Source organism: Hippocampus comes, unplaced genomic scaffold, assembly GCF_001891065.2.
Source record: "Hippocampus comes isolate QL1 unplaced genomic scaffold, H_comes_QL1_v1.1 scaffold391, whole genome shotgun sequence".
Lineage (NCBI taxonomy): Eukaryota > Metazoa > Chordata > Actinopteri > Syngnathiformes > Syngnathidae > Hippocampus > Hippocampus comes.
Genome location: NW_017805455.1, coordinates 168,988 through 185,160, shown reverse-complemented (window position 1 = coordinate 185,160; position 16,173 = coordinate 168,988). Strand labels below are relative to the sequence as shown.

The following is a 16,173-nucleotide window of genomic DNA, read 5'->3' as shown; positions in this document are numbered from 1 at the left end:
CTAACTTTGCCAAAGGCCCATTTAGGGTAGCTACACCCTGACGGTGCCCTCTCAATGTGTTTGACCTCACTCTCTCTCGACTTGGTGTTGGTGGAGATTTGGCTCGCTTTGTGTTCAAGTGTTCTTATTACACCTAACTTGTGTTGCAGTGGGTGATTGGAGTTGAAATGCAAATACTGATCTGTGTGCGTGGGTTTTCTGTAGACCCCAACCTTAAGTGTTCTGTCCTGCTCTAAGCTGACCTTGCAATCCAAAAAGGCCAGTGCGTTGTCTTTTGCGTCTTCTCTGGTGAATTTGATGCTGTCGTCTAGATTATTTATGTGTTCGGTGAATCCCTCAACTTCCGTTGTTTTGATTTTGACAAAGGTGTCATCCACATATCTAAACCAATGGCTTGGTGGGGAACCTTTGTATGAAGACAATGCCAAATTTTCAAATTCTTCCATGTACAAGTTAGCCACAATGGGAGACACAGGGGATCCCATGGCACATCCAAAGACCTGGTGGTAAAACGTGTCCCTGAATTTGAAGTAAGTTGTGTTGAGGCATATTTCTAACAGTTCACAAATGTGTTCCGGCAAAAGTTTAGTTCTTTCAGCGAGCGTTTTGTCATCTAAAAGTTTTTTTCTCACAGACTCTACAGCCCTGGCTGCGGGCACCGAGGTGAACAGGGCTGTGACGACAGTTATTTACATTAAGTATTTGATACACTGATGATTTTTGAAGTTTTCTGACTTACAAAGCAGGTAGGGGTCTGTAATTTCACTGAAAGGTACTCTTTAACCATGAGGGACAGAATCCAGAAAATCACAGTTGATGATTTTGAAATAATTTGCATGTTATTGCATGACATAAGTATTTTTTACATCAGATGAACAGCGCTCAATATTTGGTCCAGAAATCTTTGTTTGTAATTACAGAGATCAGACATTTTCTATCGGTCATCACTAGGTCCGCACACACTGCAGTCGGGATTTTGGCCCACTCCTCCGTACAGATCTTCTCTAGAGCATTCAGGTTTCGAGGCTGTCGTTGGGCAACATGGTTTTTCAGCTCTGTCCAAAGATTTTCAATTGGATTCAGGTCTGGAAACTAGCTAGACCACTCCAGGAACTTGAATTGCTTCCTATGGAGCGGTTGGGATGAAAATCAGCACCTCCAAAGCTGAAACAATTGTCTTCGGTGGAAAAGGGCGGAGTGCCCTCTCCAGGTTGGGCATGAGATCCTGCCCCAATGAGTGAGGGCAGGAGGGAGCGGGATATCGACAGGTGGATCGGTGCAGCGTCTGCTGTGATGCAGACTTTGTACCGGTCTGTTGTGGTATAGAAGGAGCTGAACTAAAAGGCAAAGCTCTCACTTTACTGGTCGATCTACGTTCCAACCCTCACCTATGGTCACAAGCTATGAGTGGAGCCGCTTCTCCTCCACGTCGAGAGGAGCCAGATGTGGTTCAGGCATCTGATTAAGCGCCTCCTGGATGCCTCCCTGATGAGGTGTTTCAGGCATGTCCCACCGGCAGGAGGCCCCGGGGATGACCCAGGACACGCTGGAGAGACGATGTCTCCCAGCTGGACTGGGAACGCCTTGGGATCCCCCAAGAAGAGATGCAACAAGTAGCTAGGGAGAGGGAAGTCTGGGCTTCGCGGCTAAAGTTGTTGCTCTCGCGACCCGACCCCGGATAAGCGGAAGAAAATGGATGGATGTGTGGATGGATGGTTCATCTCTGTTGTCAATCACTGTACTGTGTTGTAGTATATTTTGTGACCATAGCGATGGCAGCTTGGCTAAAACCAGGAATTGACCGTGTGCAGTGAGTACATTGCTGCATCACTGATGGCCAATCAGTGAACAGTGACGATAGAACTCTTTCGAACCTCGTCAGAGATGGTTCTGGAAAGGGGTTGTCACCACATAGCCAGAAAAAAGTCAAATGGAAAAGCGAAATTGGTGTGGAACCGGTACAATGGAAAAGTGTCTTTTGTGTGTACTCTGCAAGCTTTTTTCAGAGCGGGGAGAAGGGTCGCGCTGGTATTTGAATATTTACAGGGATTGGCCATCTCACGAGAGAGTCTGGCTGCAGCTCGTAGCCACTCCTTACCACGCCTGTTCAGACCTCAATTTTCCACCACCGTCAAAATCTAATTTACTCTTCATATAAATATCCATCCATCCATTTTCCGATCCGCTTATCCTCACAAGGGTCGAGGGGGGACCTGGAGCCTATCCCAGCCGTCTTCAGGCAGTAGGCAGGGGATACCCTGAACCGGTTGCCAGCCAATTGCAGGGCACACACAGACGAACAACCATCCACGTTCACACTCACACCTAGGGACAACTTAGAGTGATCAATCAGCCTGCCACGCATGTTTTTGGAATGTGGGAGGAAACCGGAGTACCCAGAGAAGACCACCTGGGGCTCAACACCTCCATGTGTAACTGGCTGTTGAACTTTTTGACGGGGAGGCCACAGGCAGTCCAGGTAGACAAAAATACCTCCAGCACCATCATGAACCTCTTCATTAAGTTTGCAGATGACACGACTGTGGTGGGTCTCATCAACAACAACGATGAGACAATCTACAGGAGTGAGGTGAGCAGGCTGGCCATGTGGTGCAAAGACAACAATCTCCACCTGAATGTGGAAAAAACGAAGGAGATTGTTGTCGACTTCAGAAGAATACACACCTAGCATGCTCCGCTGACCATCGACGGTGTCGCAGTGGAGATGGTGAGTAGCACCAAGTTCCTTGGTGTGCACATCTCTGAAGACCTGACCTGGAGCCTAAATACTACCTCACTGGCCAAAAAAGCCCACCAGCGCCTGTACTTCCTCCGCAAACTGAGGAGAGCAAGAGCCCCGCCCCCCATGTTGCAGACTTTCTATAGAGGCACCATTGAGAGCATCTTGACCAGCTGCATCACCGTGTGGCACGGCGCTTGCACTGTGTCCCGCAGAAAGAGTCTGCAGCGCGTTGTGAGAGCGGCTGAGAAGATCATTGATGTCTGCCTTCCTCCACTCGCGGACATTTACAACTCTCGTTTGACCCGCCAAGCCACCCAGATCGCAGGTGACCCCACCCACCCGTCTCAAAGACTCTTTGACCTGCTGCCGTCGGGGAGGAGACTGCGCTGTCTCTCTGCTAAAACCACCAGGCTCAAGAACAGTTTATTCCACCAGGCGGTCAAGAGACTAAACTCCCCATCTGACATCCGATTATTGGACTTAAAACAAGTCACTACCAATATGCAATAATCACAAGTGCCCTTGGTTGTCTGTTGTTGCTCTTTGTTTATCTTTATTCAACATATTTATATATTTATGTCTTACGAAATTTTAACGTAAATATTAGCTGTGTGTGTTCAATGCACTACATGTTTGCACTGTGGTTGAGAGAGGAAAGTAATTTCATCTGTGCTGTATGTTACACATAGAGCATATTTGACAATAAAAGCTGACCTGACCTGGCCACGCAGGCCCGGGGAGAACATGCAAATTCCTCACAGGGTGGCCGGAGTTGGAATTGAACCGGTACCTCTGTGCTGTGAGGTCGACGCGCTAACCACTGGACCACCGGGCCGCCCCTAATATAAATATATCGTAAAAAAAAAAAATCTAAACAATTTGCACAAACTTAAGTCACATCCAGTCGTTTTGTTCAAGGCACACATTGTATTATGATGATTAGCAGAATTACAGGTATATTTTAAGGCAGCGGTCCCGAACCTATTTTTGCTCCATGGACCGATTTAAAGTCAGACAATATTTTCAGGGACCAGCCTTTAAGGTGTGCCGGACAAAGACAATTTAATAATATGATATGACCTGCATGAAAACTGTGATTTTTCAAAATATAATAATTAACACGAATCATGACACAAAACGCTCTCTGGTCACTATGGTAATGTTTAAACGTGTCTTCAAAATAAGATACACCGCAAATAAAAAAGTGCATGAAAAATACGACTCACCATTGCCGCATATTAAGATAAGATAACCTTTATTTGTCCCACACTGGGGAAATTTGCAGAGAGGGCTTGGTCCATGGGAGTCTCCGCTTGAGATACATCTGTATTTTAAGTAGGACTCCTGATACAGTGATCCCTCGCTACTTCGCGGTTCATTTATCGCGGGTTCAGTGCATCGCGGATTTTTTCAAACATATGAATTTTTTTTTTTTTTTTTTTTTTTTTTTTTACATATACATGGAGTACAGTACTGTATATGTTGCTCTATGTGACTCGCTGTTGTCTTGCAGCTTCTCACAGACCGTTTGCGGACTTAAAAAAATATATACATCTTTTTTTTACCTGTTTATGTTAATTGGACGCTACTTCGGGGATTTTTGTTTATCGCGGGTGGTTTTGGTCCCCATTAACCGCGATAAACGAGGGATTACTGTCCTCTCGATTAAATGTAGCCTTCCTTTTCTTGAAAATCGTAGGCTGCTCTTCTGTCTCCTTAAGGGACTAATCAGGCCGCTGAGTCACCTTTGCGAAAACTGAAAGCCACTGAAGAACAATCATGCTAATATACTGTGTGTTGACTGCTACAAATACACGTGGCAAATGCAGAAGGGAGATGCCATGGCAGAACCAGCTATGTTGTGAGTATGCAGACGCTTAATGAGTGCTAAAATGCCACCATCACTGCACGTGTAATTAATGGTTACTTTCCTAAATAGTGTTGTGGTTGGGTTTTTGTTGTTGTTTTTTTTTTACATATTTCATTATTTTTTTTATATATATTTTTTGATATTTCATATGATTCTTATACTCTACTTGCTAAAAAATGTCATTGGATGGAATTCAAATTCCAGTCCTATACTGTATCTGTCACGCAGTAACACACTCTAGCTCACAGGTGTCAAACCAAAGGCCCGGGGGCCAGCTCTGGCCCACCAACACCATTTTATGTGCCCCCCCCCCCCCGTCCGACATAAAAGCATGTGTGTCAACTTGCTTGATCCTTGCTAAAAAAAAATTTACCTAAATGTTAAATTCTGGTGTAATAAATTACGTTGAGATTTTGCAATAATTTAGTTACACTGTTCCAGTCACTTGAACAATAATTGCGTTTACAGTCACTTGAAAAATAATTGAACAGACTATTATTGTTGACTGTTTCCAAAACTAGCAATCCATTAATTTATGTACAAGTAATAAATGTGATGAGACAATTAGACATTTTTATGGTTTCACTGTCAGACTGCCCTTCCGAGGGAAGACGTAACTCCAAAGTGGCCTACGACAAAAAGGAGTTTGACACTTCTGCTCATCAATAAATCTCAACAAGAAAACAAATAATACAAGTAGATTTCATCGCAACTTATTCAGTGCCAATTTCAGGGAGTGAGTCATTTAAAGGCAAAGTAATTGCACAACACATTCCTCCTAATTAGGTAGCTTGATCCCTGACCCCCCACTTGTCTGAACAGAATAAACAGTCAAGATGATGATGGTGGTTGATCGGTGAACAGATGTATGACGACGCGATTAATGATGTTCAACTCACAGCTCTCCAACTCCAGAGAACATGTCTGAGAATCCAGAGGAAATCGGCTGAAGTCCATGTTACAAGCCGCAGTCACTGTGACTCTAAGAGACATCAAGAGGACAATCATGTCATTGCACACATTCTTCAGTATTACTTGAACCTGTCAGAGATAATATTAATCATAATACAGGATTATTACTGAACCCTGGATCCAAAAGCAGACTAAAAAAAAAACAAAAAAAAACCAAACACGAATCAAAGATAATTTCAGAATTGGACATTTTACAAAATTTTGCCAATCCACCAGTCATCATCGGTCCATCTCTTTTCAAACTGAACCAACTTATTTCAGTCCGCCAGTCTGTTCAACACCACCCTCCCCCCCCCAAAAAAAAAAAAAACATCATAGTCCACCAGATGAAAAACAGATGAAAATTACAAAAGTAAATAGAGTGTACTATCAGTATGTGTACATCAAATGTTGGTTGCCCAAAGAACTACACACAAACATACACACACACACACACACACACACACACACACACACACACACACACACACACACACACACACACACACACACGCATACACGAAATTACATTTCACATACACTTATTCGATCATTTTTTGGACTGTAAACGCAGTGATGGGATGAGCGACACTGGTGTGTCAGCACAGTGCCGAGAGCTCAAGAGTGAAACCCCGCATCAGTGCATGTATTGCTTTAAGAAAGAATCACGTGACCAATACAGGAACTGAATCGTTTGAACATGCTGCGCCAAAGTGTGTTTATAAGGACACAAATTGTATCAGCATGTCGTGGGTTTGTTGGCTGGAGTTTTGCGAAATTATGGATCGTTCTAAGAAGTTTTCCGGAGTGTGGAACAATTTTGATCTTGGTAAATCTTTTTCTCCTTTGAGCATTGTTTACTGTTATATACATTTTTTTTAACGGTGGCGCATTGCACCCACTTTATCAGTTTATCAAGTGAATGACCTGTTATACATATGATAGTCAGTTAAAGCAGTGTTTTTCAACCCGTGTGCCGCGGCACACCAGTGTGCTGCGAGACATTGTCAGGTGTGCCGCGGGAAAATATCCAATTTGTATGCCTGTGTGGTCTTTCGCCTAGAAAGTAATCATGTAGTACCCTCCCATACCGCTAGGGAGCAGCAACAGCTAGGCAATTGCCTTGTGTTTCGACGAGACACAAGCGAATTTGTGACGCATGAATGCAGGATGAGGGTGAACAATAAATATGAAAGATGATAAAATACTGTTTTCTTTGTGTTCATTTGATTCCAATTCAAACTGTTATCACGTCATTCTTCAATGTTAAAAACGGTTATAGTAACAATATAACACGTTAATTGTTAAAATAAGCTGGGGGGGGGGTGTTCACATTTGCCGCAAATTTTTTTTCAATGAAAGAAGTGTGCCTTGGCTCAAAAAACTTTGAAAAACACTGAGTTAAAGAGCCTTACAGTCACTTTATTTATTTTATCTTATAATTGCGAGATCCTCCATAATTGAAGTCCAACGCTGCCGCAGAAGCAAACACACCCAGAAACCAAGACCCTTTACAATATTGGAAATGGAACCAGAAAACATATCCACATCTGCATCAACTTTCATTTAAAACTCTCTGCTCACTATCGTCATCTGAACCATGTGAAAGAGTATTTTCTGAGGCTGGAGAGCTAGTGTCGAAGAGGAGAAATCGCCTTGGAGCAGAGACACTCCAAAAACTTTTGTTCCTCAATAAAAATTCAGAAACTAATCACTTTTGTCTTTTATTTCACATGATTTAACCAAAATTTTCGATATAAGTTAAAAATCTGAATTGTAGCTCAAATTTGCTGTATTTTACATACCAACTCAGTTTAGCATTTACACAAACAAGGAATTTCTTTACCTGCAATGATTTTATAACTACTGCAGGGGTCACTATTGGGTGACCAACACAGTGTCAATACAGTGCTGACACAGTTTGTGAAGTGGGTCAATACACTCCTTGAGGTATTATCATCCCATCACTATGTAAAAGTAAACTCACCAGGAGCACACTGGTAACTGCCTGCAAAGTTTAGAATGGCTTACCTGAACCAGAATCCAGCATTGTGGTTAAGTGTAAAGTCCAATGTAAGTAGCTTGCACATTTACTCCTGTCTTTAAATCCTCGTCATCTGTTGCGTCTGCCACTGCTGCTTCTTCTTCTTCTTCTTCTCCTTTTTCTTCTTCTTCTTCTTCTTGCTTCATTGGCTGATTACAGTTCTTTGGTGCATACCACCACCCACTGGACAGGAAGCGCAAAGAATCATATTCAATGTAGCCCCGCAAACGAACACACAACAAAGTCCATCCATCCACCCATCCATCCACCCATCCATCCATTTTCAACATCACTTATCCTGAACAGGATGGTGGAGAGTTGACTTTGGGCGGAAGGCGGACTACACCCTGAAGTGGTCGCCAGTTGCAGCCCACATACTGAGACGAAGAACCATACACACCGACATTCACATTGTCACTGTGTGGGAACTGATCCCACGCTGCCTGTGCAGAACTCAGGCGAGTGTATCAGTACACTTTCAGCGGCTTCACAAGACAAAAATAGATATGACCAGAGAGAACAGAAAACCCCAACCACAAAGGTTCACACTGTTGAGTACGTCATTTTTTTTCCTGTCGTTTCCCATCATTTGTCAATCGTCAGGAAAACAGGCATCTATCAGTGAAGGACTGATGTACTTCTCATCAGTACTGACGGAATGCCCACCTTTGCAGAATTTGGTAAACCAAAAGTGCATGATAAACATGAGACACAAAGTTATCAAATCAAAACAATGAAAACAAAAGGTCAACGTGAACAAACAAGTTGCATACAAAAACATACTCAAAGAGGTAGAGGGAGCCACAGTGGAATAAATACGGCAACAACAGAAATACTGTATACATAGGATAGAAACACTCAAACACATAGATAACAGTAGTATTTAAAGTATTTACAGTCAAGAAACGGTATTCATAAACAGCCAAAGACTGGACGCGCAAAGTACAAGAGTCCATCAGGAATACAAGAAAATGAGAGACAATCGTGGAAATCAATTATTATCCCTAACCGGGTCAAGTACCGACAGACACACATTTCACAAATGACTGACAGAAAGACACCCAGCCTGTCTTGCGTGTGTCATCCGCCAATACACTACTTCAGACCGAATGTGATGCGCCGCTTGTTTCGTGCGTGTTCACCGTGTCTGTATGTGGGCGGTAGTGACTTTACTTTAAGCGGACAAGAAGAGGAGCATGCATGTTTTTGGAATGTGGGAGGAAACCGGAGTACCCAGAGAAAGCCCACACTGGCATGGGGAGAACATGCAAACTCCACACAGGAAGGCTGGAGCTGGGATTCTTCTGCCCTAGCCATGCGTTTGACAGGAGAGCTTGGCGTAGACAGCGACCTAAACAATCTTCCAATAAAAAAAACGAAGACGAGAATCCACTGTTTGGTATTTTTATGGAAGTCTTTCTTGTAAAACTTGACACAAACAAAAACACGAATGTTTGTGTAGCATCCCATTATACATATGAAATGACATTCGCCACTCATGTAACAGCCCTATTCTCTAGCTTATTTAACAATACCGTGGTAAGTATTTACAGAGATTCATTGATGAAATACTTATATATGACAATAAATAACTTGCACAACAAAGAGTAGTATGTACAACTGTGTAAATGTACTTAGAGATTGTGCCTGAACGTGTCAAAAGAAAGAGGATGGAAGTGGATGTGATCGCACCTCTCCACTGTTATGTGTCAAAATGTCTACCCCACTGACTTTTTGGGTGGTTCTAACTACTTCCACCACCAGAGGCACTGTACTGAACTGTAATACAATACTTCCATCACTAGGGGCACTGCACTACACTGTAATACAATTACTGGGGGCAGAATAGGGATCGAACCCACGACCTCTGCACTGTGAGGTCGACGCGCTAATCACTCGACCTTTCTGTGTAGTGTTTAATTTGATTTATTTTTTTATCCATTGATGATTTTGCTTTAAGGGTTCATAACTTGTAATCTCCAGTCACTATCATCACCTTATGCACCCTGTAACCTGATAACATGATAAGCTGTCCACTGTAGTAACCTGAAAGGGTTCAATTCTACTGTGACAGATGAACATAAAGCAAATCAATAAATGTGTTTGTTGATGACTTGATACACACCTGAGACTGTAAAGCACGTGACCATCTGGAAAGACACGCAACATGATGTTGTCTGTGGTTGTGTCATGGATGAAAGACCTCTTAGAGTGGACAAAGAATACATCAGGGACCCAGATCTTTTTCACCAGACGGCCATCAAATGTCATGCTCTTGTTGGTACTGCTGGTGAATGACAGACGCTCGTCTTTCCAGTAATGTCTCAGGTACAGTGTCATGGTAAAGTCCTGTTGGAAGATGATATGAAAGTGAACCAGAGAACATTAACAATGCAGAGTCAGTAACCATTCCAGCAAATATTGTTCGAAGTAAGGCAAGGCAGCTTTATTTAAATCGGGCATTCCAGACACAAAGTATCATCAGGGCCTTAATACTGCAACATCAGACCTATGATCACTGAAAAGAATTCAACAAAGAAGACGGAAATCACAATGTGCACAACAATCACTGACATTTAGAATTATTTGCTCCTTTTCAGGCGGCGGGCTGAGGCTGCATATCTACTTTCGTTTTTGGGACCAATGATCCCTGGGGAGGGAGAACCTGGATCTTTTCACTTTCGAAGTATCATATTGTGTTTGTTAGCACTCGTAATTCAAACATACATTTTTTTTCAAAATCATGTTTTAAGTTTCATTAAATGTGCATTCAAACGCAGTAGCCGCCTAGGTCAGTTGAACCAATAGCATGCAAAGCTACAAAACGCGTGATGTTATTCAGACACGCTCAGGCGAAGATATGCAACAGCTGTGTGTGAAAATAATGTTCCGTTGTTGGTGTTCACTTTACACGGCTAGCTATGCTATTTATTTGCTATGTAAAGTTTGACAATGTTTATTATGAGTAGAGTTAGCTTTGTCAGATTGTGTTGAGGCCTAAGAGCCCATATGTGAGGTGTGAATGATAAAAGATAGTTACCACAAATGGAATTTGAATGAGAATCAATTTAGATTGTAATTTCCAATTTTGCATACTAGAGTTGGCCAAACAAAATCTAAATAGTGACTTAGAATATAATTTACACAAGTGGTTCTTAACCTTGTTAGAGGTACCGAATCCAACCGGTTCATGTGCACATTCACCGAACCCTTCATTCGTGAAAAAAAAAAGTATGATTTTGTTACAAATTCAAGACATTAAAAAGAGAAAAAATTTAAACACAATTAGAATAATTATAAAGTAATTTTTTTTTAATTGTGCACAAAATGAACCAGCCAGTGATAGCCATGCAGGCGTGTCATAACGAATTGACATGTTGAATTGGGTGTGTCTTAACCTCCATGGCAGAGGCTCTGTCTGTGATGTTCCTGTTCCTGGCTTCGCCAGTAGCTGGCAGGCTGAGCAGACTTGCGGGTTGCACACCTGCTGCCAATCTTGTAATTAGGGACTCTTTATTGAAGGACCTACAAACTTGCCACTGGTTGTCAGAGGATTGTTTGCCTTGCTGCTGATCTTGCTCATGTGACCTTTTTTCTAGACTCCTCGCTCTAGCCATGTTGATTCTTGTTCTCGGGTTCCTTTGTTCGTGAGTATAGTTTTTGTTTTCATCTTTGTTCTGAGCTTACGTAAATTGGATTCTTTGCATTTTGTTTTGTTTGTCTCGGGTTAATTTTCTTCTTTGCCTTTTGTGCAAGTGCTTTTGGACGGTTATCGTTTTGTTTTTTCTTTTCCTGGTCCTCATTTGACCAGCGCTTTATGTTTCTACTTTGTCGGTGCGTTTTTGTAGTAAACATTTTTGCTATGGAATTTTTGTCTGGTGTCTACTATTTTGGGATCCAAAAACATTATTCGATTCGTTCGAATTGTGACACTGTCGAACCCCTGAGACCGATTCACCGAACCCCTAAGGTTCGATCGAACCCAGGTTAAGAACCACTGGTCTATAGAAACGCGGTGCATATGATATAATTTCTCATGCCAGAAAGGCATATGACCTGTGATATTTAAGAAACATGTAATATGATTTGATCTATGAATTCTGCACACATATGATTGTTGTGATGTTGATTGCACTATATTATTAGCATATAATTTGTTGTGATCTTGCTTGCGTTAGAATTGTTGTGATGTTTTGTAACTATGCATTATGATGGCTTGATCAATGAAATTGATGCTTTACTATTAGTTCGATGCATTAGAATATTTACTCACTAACTGCTTTTATTTATATATATATATATATATATATATATATATATATATAAATAAAAATATATAAATAAAAATTTGAAATGTTTTATATTCATGTTGTTCTCATGAATATGATACATGTGTTGGATTGCATAAGCTATTGCTACATGTGAGCAGCAGATGTAGTGATATGTATGTATTTGAAAATGATGTTACAGTGGAAGCTTTTAGATAATATAAACAGTTGTAACAGGAAATGCTGTCATGGCAGCGGGCAGATGGAGTGACACACACACACACACACACACACACACACACACACACACAGTACCTCCTGCATGCAGTACAAAGGCCCTGTTATTTTCCATTACGTAGCATACCAGAGGTTTGACAATCTGTAATGTAACAGCAATTTTCCCATTAGGTAATGTGTAAATGATTTCCCATTATGTAGTGTAACAATGGTTTTCCCATTACCTGATGTACCAGCTGTGACTGCCCGTTGCACAGGTAACAGTGATTTTTCATGACACAATGTACATTGACTGAAGGTCTTGTAATTTCCATTGCATCATTTGAATTTTCAAGAAGCCCAGAGGTGATAAAAGGCAGTGACTCGAGGGCTCGAGGCTTTCACCCTTTCGTGAGGAAATGCACTTACTGTGCAGATACTTGACACAAAGGAGGATTTTTTTTTTCTTTTTGATTTTTGTGCAAGCCACATACCTGAATGATTTAATTTGACTTAATTTGGACTTGATCAAATTATGGTGATAAGGTAAAATTAATAGTAACAATATTATTTGCATAAAAGAGAGAGCCCATCGAGTATCTTGGATCTTTGCATTTCAAATTTACCTTGATTATTAGGCTTCGTGTAATTGAAGATCTGATCACTCTTGATTTCAGCAAAACAAAATTATCAAAGCTTTCCACTCATTTAAAAATATTTGTCTTTTTACTGCTTTATTTGCTTGCTCTTTGTTCATTTATTAGAATATTTTTACTATTTTATTTGATTCCTTATTTTAATTGCTGTAATCATTTTCACATTTTGATGATTATCAACTCATTACGTTACATCTTGATTTTTGTATGAATTATTGCTTTGCTATTAAATATTAAAAATTACATATTAAATCTCTTTGTCATCATTATTTTATTCATGCCATCACCCTCTCTTAAATGAAAGAACGACCACACAGATATTGGTATTTGCCATTAAGGAATCAAAATACAGGCGCGGTGGTACGAACTTTGTTGTGATTTATCGAAAAACATTCAATGCATCCCTAATCCAGTATGGTCAGTGAAAAGGGAAAAGCTTCTCGTGAAAGTGGAATTTTGAAAAAACAGCAAGCCATCTCATTTGAAACGAAGGTGCCGATAATAAAGAAACTTGATGCTGGTGAGATGTGAATGTGGCACAGACATACAACATGAATCGTTTGACGATCAGTAGCATCTACAACCAAAAGGACCGCATTATGGAGCATTTCAAAAGTGCAGTGGGAATGCAGTCCACCATCATCAGGAAGAAGAGAGGGAAATTTCTGGGTATTTGCCTTGAAAAGCAGCGGTAGTGGTGTGTTCCATTGAGCCTCATGCTGATCCAGGAGAAGGCCAGACCCATCTTTAAAGACCTTAAGGCTAAGGCAGGGCAGAGTGCTGCTGAAGAAACATTTTTTCTGCTAGCCATAGGTGGTTTGCCGGTCTCAAGAAGAGGGCAAATCTTTATCACGTGACCGGAGAGGCAGCATTAGCAACAAAGCAGCTGCCGAACGCTTCCCCCGAGAGAGCAAGGAAATCATCAAAAAGGAGGGTTATTCCACAAAGCAAATTTTTAATGTAGAAAAAAATATTTTCTCGAAGAAAATACCAGAACCCCCCGCCCCACATTAGCCGTGAAGAGAAAACCAGGCCCAGATTTAAAGCGGCTTAAGATCGGTTAACCGTAATGCTTGGTGGAAATGCTGACCTTCAAGCTGAAGCCACTGTTCGTCTACCGGGCAGCTAACGCTCAAACCCTGAAGAGTGTGACGAAGAGCTCGCTTCCTGTTCAATGGATGTCAAACACGACTGCATGGGTGATGCTGGTCATATTTGAGGAATGGTTCTTACACTATTAAGAAGTATTACACCTGACAGACCTACAGGATGTCTTTAGTGGCAGTGGATACGGACCCCGAGATCACCTTGCACGACTACCGTAGGTCCTACAATATCCTAAACTGCATCAAAAACACTGATGCAGCATTGTGTAAGGTTTCAAACGCCAACCTCAATGCCGCATTGGGCCTCTATGCACTCAGTTCGTCAACGAATTCAAGGGCTTCGACTAAGGAGACTAAGATCATCCTTACCAGTCTTGTCAGGCTAAGTGAGAAACTCAACCTACACCTGGAGGAGGAGGACTTCGAAGAACTGCTGGATTCCCATGGAGAGGAGCTGATGAACGAAGAACTCATGGAGTTGGAGGCGCAACAATGTGTCGAGGCAGAGAGGGAAGATGACACACCAATCCCCATGAAGAAGTTTGAGATGAAATTGTTGGCAGAGGGGTTTTCTTTTATTGACGAAGCCCTTGCAATCTACAAGCAACAGGACCCAAATGTTGAGCGCTGTACGAAGGTTGCAAACCAAATTGATGATGCAATGCAGTGCTACCGCAAAAAGGAAAACTGTCCAATCGTTCTTGAATCAGTTCTTTCGGTCAATACCCTTAACCTCCAAGGAAGCTGCACCTCCGCCCTCTACTTCTTCCTTCATTGAAGGGCAGAAGGAGGAAGAAAAACAAGAATCTCCCCAACATGTTAGTGACGATGAAGACGACGACTGTTACTGCCAATATTTCCCGTTAAGCAGTTTCATCATCGGTGTCCTGATGCCATCTAGTGGCGATTGTTGGCCGGAACCATTTATCGCGAATAAAGGTCCACCCGACCTTAGTTGCTGTTGCACATTTACTGGCGCACGTTAAAAGAACATGTTTGTAAGCTCTGTGTAGCCATTTGGAAGAAGACGCGAGTGTCAAGAACCTACCGTCTGAGGCAAGTCGACGACGGGCAGGATTTCGGCTGAAGTTTAGCCCCTTATGGGTGTGAGTCCACGAGGTTTGTGTGTTTTATGTTGTGTGTTTTACAATCAATTGTTTTCGTAGTTTTGTCTTTTATTTGGTATGTAATGCCACTTGTATGTGTTTCATGTTCGTGGGACCAGTTCTCACGGGTTGCCAGAAATAAACTCTGTATTTTTATCGTGGACTTCGTGTTGTCATTCATGCCGCATCCTGAGGGCGCTACAACGATGCTGATTACCACTGTTCCCTCTAAGCATGGTTTGTGAGCAAATGCGCACTGCCCCCTGCGTGTCTGAGCACCAACTACCTGAGCTGCGCACAAGGTAAAAATCCAACCAGTATTGAAAATAAAATAAATGCATACATTATTCTGTATTGTGCAACATGTGATTTGCTGTTCCAGGTTGTTATTTGACGCGATTCGCTCACGCATTTACGTCATGACGTTGTTCACTGTAGAAAGGTCTACTCTGCAAAACGTGTTGCGAAGCTAAAGTAGCAAGCGAAGAAAAGCTGGAGCGAATGGAAACTCGACTACCTCAAGCGTCACATTCAGCACAAAAGTTATTTGAATGCAGTAAAAGTTGTACAACGATGCAAGATGCGAATGGGGATCGGTACGTTATTGGCAGAGAGCGCCAAAGACCGAGAGAAAAGTAACGAGCTGTCAATCGTAAACAAATCCAACCCGGAGCAAGTCAAAAATCCTCATCGACAATGTTGTACAAGCCATTAAAATGAATGCATCAATGCTGTCGGTCCAACAAATTCACGACCCCATGGCAAAGTATGTGAGTATACCAGACAGTTGGCGAAGTAAAAACTATAGGCTTTTGAATTTGTGGATTCAATCAATGCAATACTGTAGTACCGAAAGAGACGATGTGCAGTGTTAAAGATGCACCTTGGCACACCCTTATAGTAGATAAGAGCACAGACATAACGGTGCACAAAATACTCGTCTTGTACATTAAATACAGAGAGAAAAATAGTTTCAATCATAAAACTGTGTTTGGTGGAATAGTCCAGCTGACAACATGCGCTGCTCAGGATATCGTGCAGGCAATAACTCAGTTTTACTCCAAGCTTGAAGTGGACATACAGAGAATGGTTATGCTAACCTCCAATGGTGCCTCAGTAAGGACACTGTCACGTTGCAGTTCATGGCAGTCCAAGTTTTGCCATAATTTATACAAAACATTGTTAAAACAGCTATGTTAATATGCTACACTTT

General features: G+C 41.9%; 1 protein-coding gene across 1 annotated transcript in view; it reads right to left on the bottom strand.

The window, feature by feature from the left end:
• Positions 1-5,512: 5,512 nt before the first annotated feature.
• LOC109518525 (gamma-aminobutyric acid receptor subunit rho-2-like) overlaps positions 5,513-16,173 on the bottom strand; it is a gene marked incomplete at its 3' end in the record, with an annotated part of 44,361 nt that continues 33,700 nt past the window's right edge. Inside the window, exons 4-5 of the mRNA XM_019874409.1 lie at positions 9,734-9,957; positions 5,513-5,595 (exon numbers count right to left, since the gene is read on the bottom strand). Of these exons, the coding sequence (XP_019729968.1) occupies positions 5,513-5,595; positions 9,734-9,957 (307 nt within the window). The remainder of the gene's footprint in view (positions 5,596-9,733; positions 9,958-16,173) is intronic.